We start from the raw sequence: 15792 nt of genomic DNA, 5'->3' as shown, positions 1-15792 counted from the left end.
TTTTTTTTAAAGAAAAAAGCACTGGCTAGAACTGTGTACGGAGAGCACCACCACAGCACCATCCTGTTTTTCAATACCACTTGGGGCAGTTTAATTCGGGATTCCCTCTCTTGGTGCTGGGGGCTGTCCCTCCTGCTCCGCACCTCCCTTTGCCCCACCGCTTCCCCCCAGGAAAACCCGCTCTTCGCCGCTGAATTGAACTCAACGTCCCATTCAACATCCAGTTTCGGGTTTTCAGCGAAGTGACATTTGCTCCAATTCAGTGGTAAAAAGGGGGTTTCCCTGGAGAAAAGGGGGGGGGGGGCGGTAAGCGGAAAGCTGCTCGGCCCCAGGGTGTCTGAAGCAGCAGCCCCCCTCGGGCGGGGGTCAGCTTCCCTGCGCCTCCCCTGCCCTGGACTGGCGCGCGGAGGGCCCACGCTCTGTCAGAGAAAAAGGCAGGCTATAAATAAATATATAACAATGTCATATACTGTACTACTAAATTGCTGCTGAAGAATAACCCGGGGTGGTTTACTGTTTCCTTGAGATGCCCGAGTTGCCTTTCCCAGAGCTGCAAGCCCAAATCGTTTGCAAAATCACAGGCAGAGGGAGGGAGATGCGGGTTCAGATCCTGCCAGCTGCACAGCGTTGCTCGGAGCGAAGAGGCTGGAGGAGGAGCCCCGCGTGTGCAAAAGGCACATTCTTGCTGCGGGAGTCTAAATGGAAGCAAAACAGCCTCCTCAGGTACCTTCTTCCCCTCCACCAAGACAGTGGCGTAGCGTGGGGGGTGTAGGGGGGGCCGGCCGCACCGGGCGCAACATCTGGGGATTAGGGTTAGGGGGCACAAATCCACGGGTTAGGGGGCGCAAATCCACGGGTTAGGGGGCGCAAATTACTTGCCTTGCCCCGGGTGCTGACAACCCACGCTACGCCACTGCACCAAGTAGCCCCACACCTTTCTCCCCCTCCCCTGTCAAGGTTACACGCGTGCCTTTTCTTTTACTCCTCCGATTCCCCCGGACCCACCACCTGCCGGGGCCGCTGCGTGGACGAGCCTGAAGTGCCGAGTCGCGCGGACTCCGTTTCCCGCGCACCTCTTTGGGCGCATCTGAAGAGGCGGCGCCGCGTCTGCGCACGGAGCGCCGGGCGGCGTCTAGTTGCCGTAGCAACGAGCGGAGGCCGCCGCCGCCGGCGCGCGCTTATGTCTCTGCCGGAGCCCGTGAGGAGGCGGCTGAGCTCCTTCAGCCGGACCGTCTTCACGGACAACAACCGGACCGGACCCGGGAGCAGCGCCGCCGACAACGTGCCGGGTAAGTGGGCGCCGCAGGGGCCAGCTACCAAGATGGCGGCGGCGGCGCCGTCACGTGGTCGGCTGCCAGGAGTCGAGATGGCGGGGCGCTGGGCGGCGGGGAGGCAGCGCAGAAGCCTGGGCTCTTGCAGTTGCAGTGGAGATTGCAGGGCTTTGCAGTGAATGCAAGATCAGGGGCTCCTCCCAGACCAAGGAATGCCTAATAAAGACCTTATTATTCATTTGTTAACTGCTGCCACATTAATAATTGCCAGGTATTGGAGGACTCAATAGAAATCTCTTCGAAGCTTGCCTGTCGTAGATATGGGACTCCATACTTACGGATAAACTAATGGCTTTAGTACAACAAGAGCCCCATACGGGAAAGATATAAAACGTGGCCTCCTCTATTGGATATGCACGGCTTCCATCCACCAGCAACACAGGGAACGTTCTGGAATGACACTTTCATCTGACTATACATCCAATGAACCTCCTCTGGGATTGCTTTTGTTACATTTTCACTTTTTGTGATGGCTCTACGCCAACCTGCAGCTGTTATTGCTGCTGCTGTTGCTATTTTTTCTCTACTTTATATCTAATTCATTTGTAACTGAAAATCAATAAAACACACCAAAGAAGCAGCAGCTCCTAGTGGAAATGGGTTCTTCATTTCAGGCCACTGTCCACTTCAACTCTGCAAAAATGTGTGGCTTTCTCAGGAGCTTTTGTAAAAGCGGGAAACAACTTGCGTAATTTTGAATGTTACTAGCATGAGGCATATAATATGCTTTTAAAAATTCCATCGCATCCAAATGTTTATTTAAATTTTTCTGAATCACAGAATCATAGAGATGTAAGGAACATTGAGGGTCATCTCCTCCAACCGCTTGCAATGCAGGAATCTCATGTCAAATTCTGTAATGAACCCAGTGGATGGAACAGTGTGGTGTAAATGAAAGCTGAAAAGAAACAAGGCAGATGTCAGGAAGTAGTATTTTTGACACTACGAAAACATGAAATAGCTTGCAAGATGTTTGCTGAGGCAAGAACTCCAGAATCAATTGAGAAATAATGGCTGATTTCCTGAAGGAACTGAAAAAGATTTCTATAAGCCATAGAATTGGAAGGAACTCTGAGGATCTTCTAATCCAGACATAGGCAAACTCGGCCCTCCAGATGTTTTGGGACTACAACTCCCATCATCTCTAGCTAACAGGCCAGTGGTCAGGGATGGTGGGAATTGTAGTCTCAAAAACATCTGGAGGGCCGAGTTTTCCTGTGCCTGATGTAGTCCAACCCCCTACAATGGAGGAATCTCAACTAAAGCATCCCTGACAGATGGCCATCCAACATCTGCTTAAAAACCTCCAAGGAAGGAGAGTCCATCACCTTCCGAGGGAGTCTGTTCCACTGATGGAACAGCTCTTACTGTCAGAAAGTTCTTCCTGAGTTGGAATCTCTTTTCATGTAACTCAAGGCCATTTGTTCCAGTCTACCCTCCAGAGCTGGGTGGGAAAGCTTGCTCCATCTTTCATGTGACAGCCTTTAGATATTTGAATATGGCTCTCAGTCACCTCTTATCCAGGCTAAACATACCAAACTCCCTCAACTATTCCTCATAAGTCTTGGTTTTCAGACCCTTGATCATCTTGGCCAGCCTCCTCTGCACACATTCCAGCTTGTCAATATGCTTCTTAAATTGTGGTACCCAGAACTGTACACAGTACTCGATATGTGGTTTGAACAAGATAGAATAGAGTGGTACCATTACTTCCTTTAAAAAAACATTTTATTGAAACTTTTCAGCAATAAAAACAGATTAAATAAAAAACAACATAAAACAAAACATGTCTCTTAGAACTGTGCTTTTTTCAGAAGCATCTCTTTCATCTGAAACCTATGGATATTTTACTTCAAAGTAACTGTGCATAAAGTTGTAGCCTTCAACATATAGAAGGGAAAATGTCTGACGTGGCTGGTGGGTTCTTTCCTCTGTCTCTCCAGATAATGAAATCGTCTCCAGTTTGCCCTTGCAGATGTCCCTCTATTTCAACCTCTGCTTTTTCCCATTTTGGTGGGTCAGCAGTATAGTGATGCTGCAGCTGAAGGTGAGCTCAGAAGACAATTGGTGGTCTTCTAATCCTATTGCATCTGCTATTGTTCTGTAGACGCTCTGCAAGAGAGAGACTAGTAATGGTGCATCTACATACCTGGTAATAGCCGTACTTCTATAATAAGATTGAGAATGTTCTGAGTGGTGCTTATTTAAAGAATTTTGTATCCCACCCTTCAGCCAGAAAAAGGTCCCCAAACAGTTTGCCTATCAGTGCAAACAAGGCAGTTCTAATGTTTACAGTCTAAAGAACAACCACACAACGGAAAAATAGATAAGGAGGGAGGATGAAATAAGTGGTGGCCAAACTTTTTTCAAAGAGGGCCAGATTTGATGAAGTGAAGGTCCGTGAGGGCCGACCAAAGACCCAACCAAAGTTGTTGGGCTTTGTTTAGGATTGAAGTTGTTGAGCCTTTTTTATGATTTTACCCCAGGAAATAAAACTGCCACAGGAGCTGGATTAAACCGACTGGCAGTACAGATTAGGCCCCCAAACTGGACTTTGGACATGCCTGATAAGCAAACTCTGTTATAGGTTCCTAGTTATAAGTTCTTCTAATGACCAGCCAGAGTGGAAAAGTTCAAGGAGATGAGGAGAAAACAGTTAATGGTCTCAGCTGCGTTGATGGCGTGACCCTCCATCCCTTTCCTCTCCACCTCTGCTGCAGCCTGGTGTAATGACTGCTGCCAGTCAGGTGACAGTTGATAAGAGGGAGGGGCCTGACTTCTCAGCAGAGATGGCTCTCCATTCCTTCTCTCCCTCCCCTGCTGTAACCTAATGAAATGGCTGTGGTCAAGTGACACCTGCAAACAGGTTTATAACATAAGCAGGCAAGTTGTGTTTTTTTTTTTGGGGGGGGGACACAGTTAGATTCTCAGTAAAGTATGGATTCCAAGAATATGACAGTCAATTGGCCAATGGTAGTACAGGCATACCTCAGAGATATTGTGGGTTCAGACTACTGCCATAAAGCAAATATTGCAATAAAGTGAGTCACACAAAGTTTTTGGTTTCCCAGTGCATATAAAAATTACGTTTACACTATACTGTAGTCTGTTAAGTGTGCAATAGTAGTATATCTAAAAAAGCAATGTACATACCTTCAGAGTTGTCTTTCCCATTGGGCTTACTGGCGCGTTGCACCAGGGCGCCAGCCTCTCAGGGGCGCTCCAGTGAGTGGGGGAGATGCGCAGCTGGCGACCTCCCCTTTCCCTCTGCACGCCTGCCAGCTGCGCCCCGTCAACCATATGGCTGGCAGACGTGCAGCTTCCTTCCCAGGCCCTCGCGGCAGGAGAGCGATCCCCGCAGAGGCTTAGGATGGAAGCTGTGCCCTGCCAACCATATGGCTGTCGGGCATGCAGCTTCCTTCCCAGGCCCCCGCAAGGCTCGGGAAAAGGTTGACAACTCTGGGAAACGGGGGTGGGGCACCAGAGGGATCTTTGCACCACGGCGGCAGATATGCTTAAGATGGCCCTGCAACCTTAATTAATGTGTTGCAGAGACACAAAGTGAGCACATGCTGTTGGAAAAATGGCGCCAGTAGACTTGTTTGATGCAGGGTTGCCACAAACCTTCAATTTGTAAAAAACACAATTATCTGTGAAGTGCAGTAATGCGAAGCGCAACAAAACGAGGTATGCCTGTATTTAATTTTTTGTCATTTCTCATTTCTAGTATCCAGTCTTACCAGACTACTACAAGTTCATTTTGGTGACAGTCATTATATTAACCTCTCTGATTGAAATGATCCGCTTGTACCTAGGATACATGGGGAATTTGCAGGAGAAGGTAAGTTTGCCTCACACGCATGAGGAATTCAGTAGCAGTTATTTCAGACTAATAGATTTTTAATACTGAATAACCTTTCTTAGGTTACAGCCTTCCCCCAACAAATTTAGTAGCTGGACTCAGTCCTGAAGATAAGATACCACACAGACATGCTGGTTAAACTCATGCATGGTTTTTTTGTAGACACTTGTATGGAGGAGCTTCTGTAGCACAGTGGCCAAGACAAAGTGTGAAAGCCAGGAAGCCCCTGGTTAATAGTTAGGTGCTCAGTAGGTAGCCTCAGCAAACCATTGCTCTCTGGCCTAAGTTCCTACCCTCTTCTGAAATATTTTTAAATGGAATATTTTAAAAGTCTCTTAAGTGGCACACAATGGTAAAACAAAACTGCAACATACTGTAAAACCAATAAGCAGTAATGTCAGGGGTTCAGGAGCAGAGTCACAGGAGAGGGAAGAAACGGAGAGCGAGGGGGAGGAGTCGGAAGGAAATGTCAGCGGCGACAGTAGTCCGAGGTCTCTGAGTCTCTCCAGTGACTCGGAGGATTCACAGAAAGGGGCCCCCATGGTCAGGGCAAGGGGAGAGCCCAGGGGGACACCTCGGGAAGGAGGGGACTCAGGGAGTAGCAGCTGGAAATCCGGGCCAGCGTCCCCCCCAGAGTGCAGTAGGGGGGAGGAGTCCAAGGCATCGGGATCAGGGAGCGCGCAGGCAGAGGGAGAACGTGAGGCAGGACTGACCACACCCTCGTCAGGGAGCGAGGAAACGGTCATCCGGAAAGTAAAACGCGCGCGCGCGCCAAGTTCAAATGTACAGGAGGGCGGCAAGGTGGGCAGCCCGGGTAGGGAGCCAGGTCCTAAAGCCCGCCGAAGAGAGGTGGAGGAGTCAGAGGGGTCAAGCTCTGCGTCGGAAGAGTCCAGGAGGAATGAGACCCCGGGGGGTAGTAAGACCCAGAGGAAGAGAGAGAGAAGGAAGAGGTGGAGTAAGATTAGAGTATTAAACTGGTGCACAGGGGGCGGAGATCCAGACAGAGCTTCGCCGGTCTAAAGTCCAGACGTAGGGCTGGGACGCTAAGACTTGTAAATGGAGACTATTCTTCAATAAAGACTTTGTTACTGTACGATCGGCTAGCGTTGGTCCTTGGTGAGCTGGGACCCGGAGCCAGCTCTGACAGTAAGCTCTGTCACCAATTTTAAAGTTTTGGCACCAAGAACCTCGCCACGTGAGTCGACGCAGCGAGGACAGAGGAGGGGTGCTTACAGAGCTCACAAAACTCAGGCAAGATGACGACGGAAGAGCAGATAAAAGCCCTGCAAGAAGCGGTGACGCACCTCAGCACAGAGGTAATTGCATCCAGGAAGAGAGAGGAGGAAATGGTTACCTCCTGCCGGGATCTCCAGGCCAGGTTGGACGTGCTTTCTAAACAGGGGCAAACGGGATCCAAGGCAGAAGGCATTGGCTTGGGGAGGAGGGGAGGCAGCCTTGTATCGCATTTCGACGGGAGTTTGCAGCAGTACCCCAACTTCAGAGCAGACCTGCTGTTTGCGCTGGATCTCCTTGACAAAGACTTTAGAGATGAGAGAGAGAGAGTGGGGTTTATCCTGTCCCATTTGCATGGGGAAGCCAAAACGTGGCTGCGGAATCTATGGAGGGACAATGATCCAGCGCTCCAAGATGCGAAGGCTTTTATTAAAGCAATGGACTCATGCTTTTTATCAAAGGTAGACGTCGATATTGCCAGGAGGGACATACATGGACTTAAACAAGGCAAAGCCAGCGTGCGGCAGTACCATACTCGATTTTTCGGACTGGTTCATGCCCTGGGGTGGGAAAAAGATTCTGCGCCAGTCAGAGACCTCTTTTGGGAGGGGTTGAATGCAGATGTAAAAGCGGAGATTGGAAGAGGGGAGAGACCAAAGAGCACCCAGCAGGTAGTCCAGAGGGCTCTGGAGATCGGGGTGCATCTGGAAGAACGTCCTTGGAACAGAGAAGAAGGGCGTTGGGGAAGGGCACCAGCCAGAGCACCTCCCTTCTTTCCCAGAGAAGCAGCGCGTGCGCACTCCACACCCTCGCAGGGAGGGGGAGAAGAGCCGATGGAGATAGGAGGTGCCAGGGCTCAGTCAGCTAACAGAGCCCTAACGCCGGGAGCAGCCAAAACGAAGCCTCCTAGAGGGAACAGGAAGTGCTACATCTGCGACAGTGCTCAACACATGGCGAAAGAGTGTCCCCAGAGGCTCCACAAGCACACTGCAGCCTCGGCAACAGTCGCTGAAGCAGCTCAATTGAAAACGCAGCAACAGTTAAACGACGGAGTCTGGCTGGAGGAAGAGGCACTGGGGTCCAGCCAGACAAGTCAATGAAACAATCCCCAGCACTTTTGCAACCCACAGACCCCCTCCCACCCAAACCAGTGGTGCAGCTTACAGCGTCTCTCCAACTGCCCAATGGACGCACTGTGGAGGTGCCGATCACCATTGACTCCGGCAGCAACGCTGACTTTATAGGACTGGAATTCATTCAGCAGCACAATATACCACTGCTACCAGCCACACTGCCCCTGAACGTTGTCACGGTGGATGGCAGAGACTTGTTAGGGGGGCAGGTGGTGCAACAAACGCAACCAATGGTGATGCGGATTGGAAATCACCGAGAAGTCATCAGCTTTAACGTCACCCACCTGTCGGACACGCCTGTAGTCCTGGGCATGAGTTGGCTGCACAGGCACAGCCCAGCATTGGCGTGGTACCAGCGCCAACTGACCTTCGGCTCCTCCTATTGCGCGGAACATTGCATCCTTCCTAGCCCGGAAGAAGGAGGGGACGACCCGCAGCTACAATTAGGCACGCTGCAAGCAGTGCCGCGCAAGTACGCAGCGTTTTTGGAGGTTTTCTGCGAGAAGGAAGCGGACAAGCTGCCTCCCCACAGGCCCTATGACTGCAAGATTGACCTCCTGCCAGGAGCGACGCTGCCAGCCGGGAAACTGTATTCCATGTCTGAGGACGAGCTGCAGGAGCTCAAGGAGTTCATAGACCTCAACTTGAAGCGCGGTTTCATCCGGGAGTCGAAGGCAGCGGGGGGCAGTCCTGTATTCTTTGTGAAGAAAAGGGACACGCCCCAAAAAAGACTTGTGGTAGACTTCAGGCTCTTAAATTCAAAGACCAAGCCCGCGGCCTTTCCCATGCCCAAGATAGATGACCTGCTGGCGACGGCGAGGAAAGGACGCGTTTTTACAAAATTGGATCTGCGAGGGGCGTACAACCTGATTCGCATACGGGAAGGAGACGAGTGGAAGACTGCCATGTTCACGCCCCTGGGCACATATGAATACAGAGTTATGCCCTTCGGTTTACAAAATGGCGCCCACTGTTTTCAAGCTTTCATGCATCACGTCCTGGCGGGTCTCCTCTACAAGACATGCGTCTGCTTCTTGGACGACATCCTGATATTCTCAGAATCTGAGGAGACCCACGAGAGAGACGTCAAGGAAGTTCTGCAGAGACTGCAGGAGCATCGACTGTATGCCAAGCTGGAGAAGTGCCAGTTCGACAGGAAGGAGGTGGATTTCCTGGGCTACAAGCTGTCGGACAAGGGGCTTGCCATGGACAGCGCCAAGGTTCGCGCAGTGTTGGACTGGAAGAGCCCGCGCAATCGGAAGGAGGTCCAGCGGTTTGTGGGGTTCGCCAACTTTTACCGCAAGTTCATCAAGGGGTTCGCGATGCAGACGGCGGCCATTACGGACACGCTCAGCTCTAAGAAGAAGAAGTTCATCTGGACGGAGCAAGCGGAGCAGTCCTTTCAGAACCTTAAGCGTCTCTTCTCGTCCGAAGGGCAGCTACTGCATGTGAATCCCAGCAAACCGCTGAGGGTTGAAACAGACGCCTCAGACAGAGCCGTGGGCGCCGTACTGTTGCAAGAGGACCCGCATGGGGACTGGAGACCGTGTGCCTTCTACTCTAGGAAGCTCAGCAAGTCGGAGCAAAACTACACCATCTGGGACAGGGAGTTGCTGGCCATTCATGCAGCATTCAAGGCGTGGCGGCACTTCCTCGTCGGGGCCAAGCACACCGTGCAGGTTCGCACGGATCATAAGAACCTGGAGTACTGGCGCACGGCAAGATTCCTAAACCAGCGGCACATCAGATGGGCGGAATTTTTCGCGGATTTCGACTTCAGGATAGAATACATCCCAGGCGACAACAACATCATGGCGGATGCACTGTCCAGGAAGCCGCAATACCTGGAAGAGGCGGCACCAGCAGCGGCCAAGCACATTTTCGCTCCGAAAGCGTGGGCGTGCGCTGCAGCAACCGTGGACTTGGAGGCGGTCCGTCGAGCACTGCAGGGGGACCCCTTTGCACAAGCCAAGATGGAGGAGGTGCACAAGGGCACGGTGAAGGACGACGAGTTCCAAGTACGAGACGGATTGCTCATCCGCAGAGGAGCTCTCTATGTACCGGGAGACGACCTCCGGGCGAAGGTACTGCAGCAGTTACACGACGCACCCACCGCCGGGCACTTTGGCAAGGAGAAGACGGCAGACCTTGTTGCCAGGGATTTTTGGTGGCCCAAGATGCGGGGGGAAGTCGCGGAGTACGTCTCGAGGTGCGACACCTGCCAAAGGGCCAAATCAGTGCACAAACCTCCGGCGGGACTGCTCGAACCGCTGCAGACTCCGAGCGAACCGTGGGAGAGGGTGGCCCTGGACTTTGTCACGGATTTACCCAGCTCAAGGGGTAAAACGGCAGTGCTAGTGGTGGTGGACATGTTCACTAAAATGGCCCACTTCATTCCGTGCGCGAAGGTGGCCACGGCAGAACAGACCGCCAAGCTGTTCATAGACCACGTCTTCAGAGTGCATGGACTGCCACGGTCTATTTTGTCCGACAGGGGGCGCCAGTTCATTTCGAGCTTCTGGCAGAAGCTGATGGGTTTCCTGAATGTCAAGAACAACCTAGCGTCGGCGAGACACCCGCAGACCAACGGACAAGCGGAACGCGTCAACGCCGTCATGCAGCAGTACCTGAGATGCTATGCAAATCAACAGCCGACGACATGGGTGGACTACCTGCCGCTCGCTGAGTTCGCTTACAACAACACGAAGCACGTGTCCACAGGGGTGACGCCGTTCTTCGCCAACAACGGGAGGCATCCCAGAACCTTCCCGGGATTAGAGAGACTGGGGGAGGGGGAGCCACAGGCAGCGGAAGTCTTGGCGGCGGAATTGCAGGAAGTTCACGAGCAGCTTCGGAGGCAGTTAGAGCTGGCAAAGCACGCATACAAACTGCAGGCTGACAAGCACAGGAGGGTTGGTGAAGACATACAGGTGGGAGACTGGGTGTGGTTAGCGGCCCACGCAGTGCCGACAAGATCCTTAGCTAAGAAGAAACTCGGACATAAGCAGCTAGGACCTTACCTAGTTGAGGCACAGATCAATCCGGTGGCCTTCCGGTTGACACTTCCGGAAGGATCCAGAATGCACCCAGTATTCCATAGGTCGGTGCTCACGCCCTACAAAGCACCTCACCGATTTCAGGCGCAGGGCACGGCACCAGACCAGTATAAGGAGATCCCCCCAAGGAGGGAGTCGCCAAGAAGGGAACCCATCAACCAGGTCACAGAGATTTTGGACTCGAGATGGGGGGAAGAGGGAGTCGAATATTTTCTCGCAAGGGAAGGTACCCCGGCCAGCGCCAACAGTTGGGTGCCGGACTATGCCCTGGACGAGCCTCTCCTCAAAGAGGAGTTTCATGCCTTGTTCCCACACAGGCCCATGCCAGCCGAGTATTTCGACGACTGGCTTTTCACACCCACGCTTTCTACCAGCACGTTCCAGGGATTCACCTCGGACGAAGAACCAGCATTAGAAACACGTTCACCGGAGGGCTCGCCCTCGGGGTTTGCCTCAGACCGCTCCTTTTGGTGGGACAATCGAGGAGAGGAGAGGTGGCTGAGGGGCCCTTGGCAGGCAACGGACCCAGAGGGGAACGAGGGTGAGAGGGACATGGACGTGATGGGGGAGGACGTTGGGTTCGAGCATGGCGGCACGGAGATGGAAGCAGAGGAGAACGAGGTCGGCGAAGACATGGAGGACGAGCCGGATTTCTCTAACTGGATGCACGCCACGGGGGACGAACTGTATCCACCATTCACCCCCACAACGACGGAGCACCCAGCACCCCCGCCGGAGGAAGGGGAGGGGGGAAGGGGGGGCTTCGAGGGGGGGATGGATGTCAGGGGTTCAGGAGCAGAGTCACAGGAGAGGGAAGAAACGGAGAGCGAGGGGGAGGAGTCGGAAGGAAATGTCAGCGGCGACAGTAGTCCGAGGTCTCTGAGTCTCTCCAGTGACTCGGAGGATTCACAGAAAGGGGCCCCCATGGTCAGGGCAAGGGGAGAGCCCAGGGGGACACCTCGGGAAGGAGGGGACTCAGGGAGTAGCAGCTGGAAATCCGGGCCAGCGTCCCCCCCAGAGTGCAGTAGGGGGGAGGAGTCCAAGGCATCGGGATCAGGGAGCGCGCAGGCAGAGGGAGAACGTGAGGCAGGACTGACCACACCCTCGTCAGGGAGCGAGGAAACGGTCATCCGGAAAGTAAAACGCGCGCGCGCGCCAAGTTCAAATGTACAGGAGGGCGGCAAGGTGGGCAGCCCGGGTAGGGAGCCAGGTCCTAAAGCCCGCCGAAGAGAGGGGGAGGAGTCAGAGGGGTCAAGCTCTGCGTCGGAAGAGTCCAGGAGGAATGAGACCCCGGGGGGTAGTAAGACCCAGAGGAAGAGAGAGAGAAGGAAGAGGTGGAGTAAGATTAGAGTATTAAACTGGTGCACAGGGGGCGGAGATCCAGACAGAGCTTCGCCGGTCTAAAGTCCAGACGTAGGGCTGGGACGCTAAGACTTGTAAATGGAGACTATTCTTCAATAAAGACTTTGTTACTGTACGATCGGCTAGCGTTGGTCCTTGGTGAGCTGGGACCCGGAGCCAGCTCTGACAAGTAATATAAAAGCACTTTAAAAAATAAAAGAGGAATTGATGCATTCAAACACATAAAACAGGTCTAGTCTTAATGGGTCAGGGAAAGCCACATGGAGTAATGCTATTGGCCACACAGGGCTGTTGTAAGAGTTGAAGAACGGTATGTGAAACACTTTGAAATACACTACAGAAATGTTAAGTATTAAAAAAACACAGTGCTAGTATTAGTAAATGCCATTCTGGAATGAAATGTAAAAAATAAACAACCTGGGATATAATGTGGATCTGGAAGGACTTGGAACTGACGTGTATCTGTCTAACAAAGAATAAGGTTAAGACTTTGGGGCTGCACTTTTCCTATGCACGTTTACCTAGGAATAATCCCATTAAATACAGTGAGATTTACTTATGAATAAACAAGCACAGAAGCGCATGGTGGATCAGCCTAACATGCTGTCTGCAATTCCAACATTCTTAAATTCTATTCAATGCTTAATCTGATTAAGGTTCTAGCCTTGCAGTTGCATGGATTAGTAAGAAAGGAAAGAAATGCTTCTGAGTATGTACAGAGCGTGTTTTCCTAGCTACTGAAAAAATGTCACACACAAGATGCTTAAGCATGTTGATTTCAGGTGCTTAAGCAATAGGAGACAGCATGGTGGGTCAGAGGCACTTACTTGACCTCCATGCAGGTGAGGCACTGCTGCTTATTGAGAGGAGCGAGACAGTGGCAAGGGCAGAACACTGCAAATGCAGTGACCAGTTCAATCCAGTGTGTTTCCACCACAACACCCTCCCCACCCCTTCCCTGTATGCAGCAGCATCTCACCTACCAGGAGCTCAGGTAAGCAGCTCTGCCCCACCATGCTATCTGCTTCCATGTTTAAGTCTGTATTGGATTAAGGGGCGTACCTAGGGGTTGGTTAGGTTGGGCCCGCCAAGGGCTCAGGCCCAGGGGGGCACAAAAACCACACCTCTCTACTCTGACTGAGAGTGGCTAGGAGCCTGTCTGTCCCTCTGCATGCTCTCCAAGCTGCTCTTCCACTGCTCTTGGCAGCTGGGCAAGGCACACAGGGATGGCGGGGAGGAGGGCAATACAGCTCCTTGCTAAGGGTGCAAGGAAGCCTGTGCACACCTCTGACTGGATTATGCGCTACATGTTTAGGATTGGGGTGCTAGTGGGTTTCTCCACCCCCCACTTCCTTCTCCTAATCATGGTCTCTTCATTCTGACTTTCGTTGCCTGTGTAAATCCTACCTCTTTATCCTGAAAAATGCTGTAAGGTCAGAACCTGCTGCTGCAACTGTGACCCTATTTCCTGCCAATGTAGGGGAAGACAGATGAGAATGTGAGCAATACAGTTTGTCCTCTGCTGTTGCCCAGGGCAGCTAAAGGGCAATGCTTCCTGTTGAAGAGACACAAGCTAGCAATTTGCATCCACTCCCTCGCTTCCCCCTGCTGTCCCCAGTCCTGTTTGTATTCTGTTCCCCCTGTCAGCGAAGTGACATCTGGCTGAGATGTCAGAGTGAAAAGTCTGGTGGGGTTGGGTGTGAGGGAAAAGTCACTTCGTTGGCAGGGTTCTCTTGAAAGCTGCAGCAACAACAACAGAAGTAGAAAATCCGCAGAAGTCATAAAGCTGTTTAATGAAATCTCTGTGGCTCTTAGTTTCTCAGTGTTCACACTTTGGACACAGGTGTTAGAAAGTCTGACCAATAAATTTTCTACTACTGAGTCATACTGCCAGGAGGTTAGTATATTGATACACCCCCCCCCCTTTATTTTTTTGCCTTTAATAGGTTCCTGAACTAGCTGGCTTTTGGCTCCTGAGTCTCCTTTTACAACTGCCCTTAATTCTCTTCCTGCTTTTAAATGGAGGTCTGAAAATCCAGCCCTTGGAGCGAGCAGTGAATATCGTCTTTGTAGTCTTCCTTGTCTTCCAGGTTGTTACTGCATTCATTGCCCTCAGAAGAATGGTGAACCAACTGGCAACTCGCTTCCGTCTTCATGAGTTTGACCAGCTAGATCGTCATTTCCGCTCTGATAACCTAAGCTGGCATAAAATGAGAGTGGAGGCTCCATGGGATATGAGGCCACGTGTGGAGGAAATTCGCTCAACAAGTTCTAGTTGGACATCTGCCGTGAGGGCTTGATGCAGAACAGCCACCTGCCCATCTTCCTTGGTTCCTGTTGCCTTAATTATTTGGGTTTCTGAGAATCTGAACTTGTTCCAGATAACAAAAAAGCTACTCTTCTGCTAGGAACCTGTAAGATGACATTACCGCCAGTGTCTTCACTGTGAGCCAATTCTGTTGTGATAAAAAATACTAACACATGGAAAAATGTGACACTGGAATGTAAAACCTGCATGTATTTTGCAGGCAGGATTCGTGAGGTTAGCTTTCTACACAATCTTGCCAATTTTATCTTGTGTAATCCACATGGATGTGCCTTCCCCTGTAACGCTTTAGCATGTATTCCTCTTTAGACATTTTTCAGTGAAGGAAAAATTTTATATCAGCAGTAGCCCTCAGAGTCACAGTTGTTTTGGACTTCTAAAAGTCTTTATGTTTTTATACTATGCTTAATTTTTAAATGTGTTTTCTTAATATTTCAATAACTGTTGCAAAGGAATATTTTGTAAAAATAAATTGGTGTTAATATATTCTATTTAAATATTTTACTGCAATTGGCTATGGCAAGCTAGCATTCCCCGTTGAATGATACTTTGCAAGTGATAGCCATAGCTCTTCCAATGTGTATTGCTCCTCTATGACCTTCTTTCTATAACCCAAAACAGAATTGCCTGATGGACTTACCTGAAGGAGAGTTTCATTTTGAGATAGTTCCATGATTACTGTACATAGGAAGATAAAGCCATGAAAGTGTGCAAGATCCACAGATACTACATTACAATCTACATCCAAGGCTAAAGGTTTCAACAGTAGTGGCCCAGCCCTTGAAACTGCAGGAAGAGGACTGAAGCTGTTCCCCACTTCCGCTCTCAACTTTATTTGAATTTTAAGGCTTGTATCAATTCTACTGGATCCAGCTTCTGTCCAGACCCATTGGAAAAGTAGAGTATGTGTGTCCTTCATTCTCTCTTAGAAAGAAGTGACCGGAGGGGATGGTGCTTATGGCATTTGCTCCAGAATACAAATTTACCCATAAATATATTAGTGGGGTAGGGAAGCTTTTAATATTTAATAGATTATTGTATTTTAATAATCTGTTGGAAGCCTCCCAGGGTGGCTGGGGAAACCCAGCCAGATGGGTGGGGGTATAAATAAAATAATAATAATAATAATAATAATAATAATAATAATGCCAATATATTTCACATCTGGCAACCAATGTGCCCCTTTGGTTTCAGATAGCACATGGGTAAAAGGCAAAGGTAAAGGACCCTTGACAGTTAAGTCCAGTCGCGAACGACTCTGGGGTTGTGGCGCTCATCTTGCTTTACTGGCCGAGGGAGCTGGTGTTTGTCCGCAGACAGTTTTTTCGGGTCATGTGGCCAGCATGACTAAGCCGCTTCTGGTGAAACCAGAGCAGCGCACGGAAACGCCGTTTACCTTCCCACCGGAGCAATACCTATTTATCTACTTGAACTTTCTGGCATGCTTTCGAACTGCTAGGTTGGCAGGAGCAGGGACCAAGCAAAGGGA

At 50.8% G+C, this 15792-nt stretch overlaps 1 protein-coding gene across 1 annotated transcript; it reads left to right on the top strand.

Annotated features, from left to right (window-relative positions):
- The first annotated feature begins 1073 nt into the window (after positions 1-1073).
- TMEM17 (transmembrane protein 17) lies at positions 1074-14789 on the top strand. The gene is made up of 4 exons (XM_083435484.1): positions 1074-1289; positions 3275-3378; positions 5059-5172; positions 13924-14789. The coding sequence occupies exons 1-4, from the start codon at positions 1181-1183 to the stop codon at positions 14275-14277; spliced, it is 681 nt and encodes a 226-aa protein (XP_083291610.1). The 5' UTR covers positions 1074-1180; the 3' UTR covers positions 14278-14789.
- The last annotated feature ends 1003 nt before the right edge of the window (positions 14790-15792 follow it).

The sequence above is a fragment of the Podarcis tiliguerta genome, assembly GCF_965153285.1.
Source record: "Podarcis tiliguerta genome assembly, chromosome: 3".
In the NCBI taxonomy this organism is placed as follows: Eukaryota; Metazoa; Chordata; class Lepidosauria; order Squamata; family Lacertidae; genus Podarcis; species Podarcis tiliguerta.
This window is presented reverse-complemented; position numbering and strand designations above follow the sequence as displayed.

Coding starts and splice junctions, on each gene's coding strand:
- TMEM17 (XM_083435484.1), top strand. CDS start 1,181: ATGTCTCTGCCGGAGCCCGTGAGGAGGCGGCTGAGCTCCTTCAGCCGG. Junction 1,290..3,274: donor CGCCGCCGACAACGTGCCGG/GTAAGTGGGCGC, acceptor CTGTCTCTCCAG/ATAATGAAATCGTCTCCAGT. Junction 3,379..5,058: donor TAGTGATGCTGCAGCTGAAG/GTGAGCTCAGAA, acceptor TCTCATTTCTAG/TATCCAGTCTTACCAGACTA.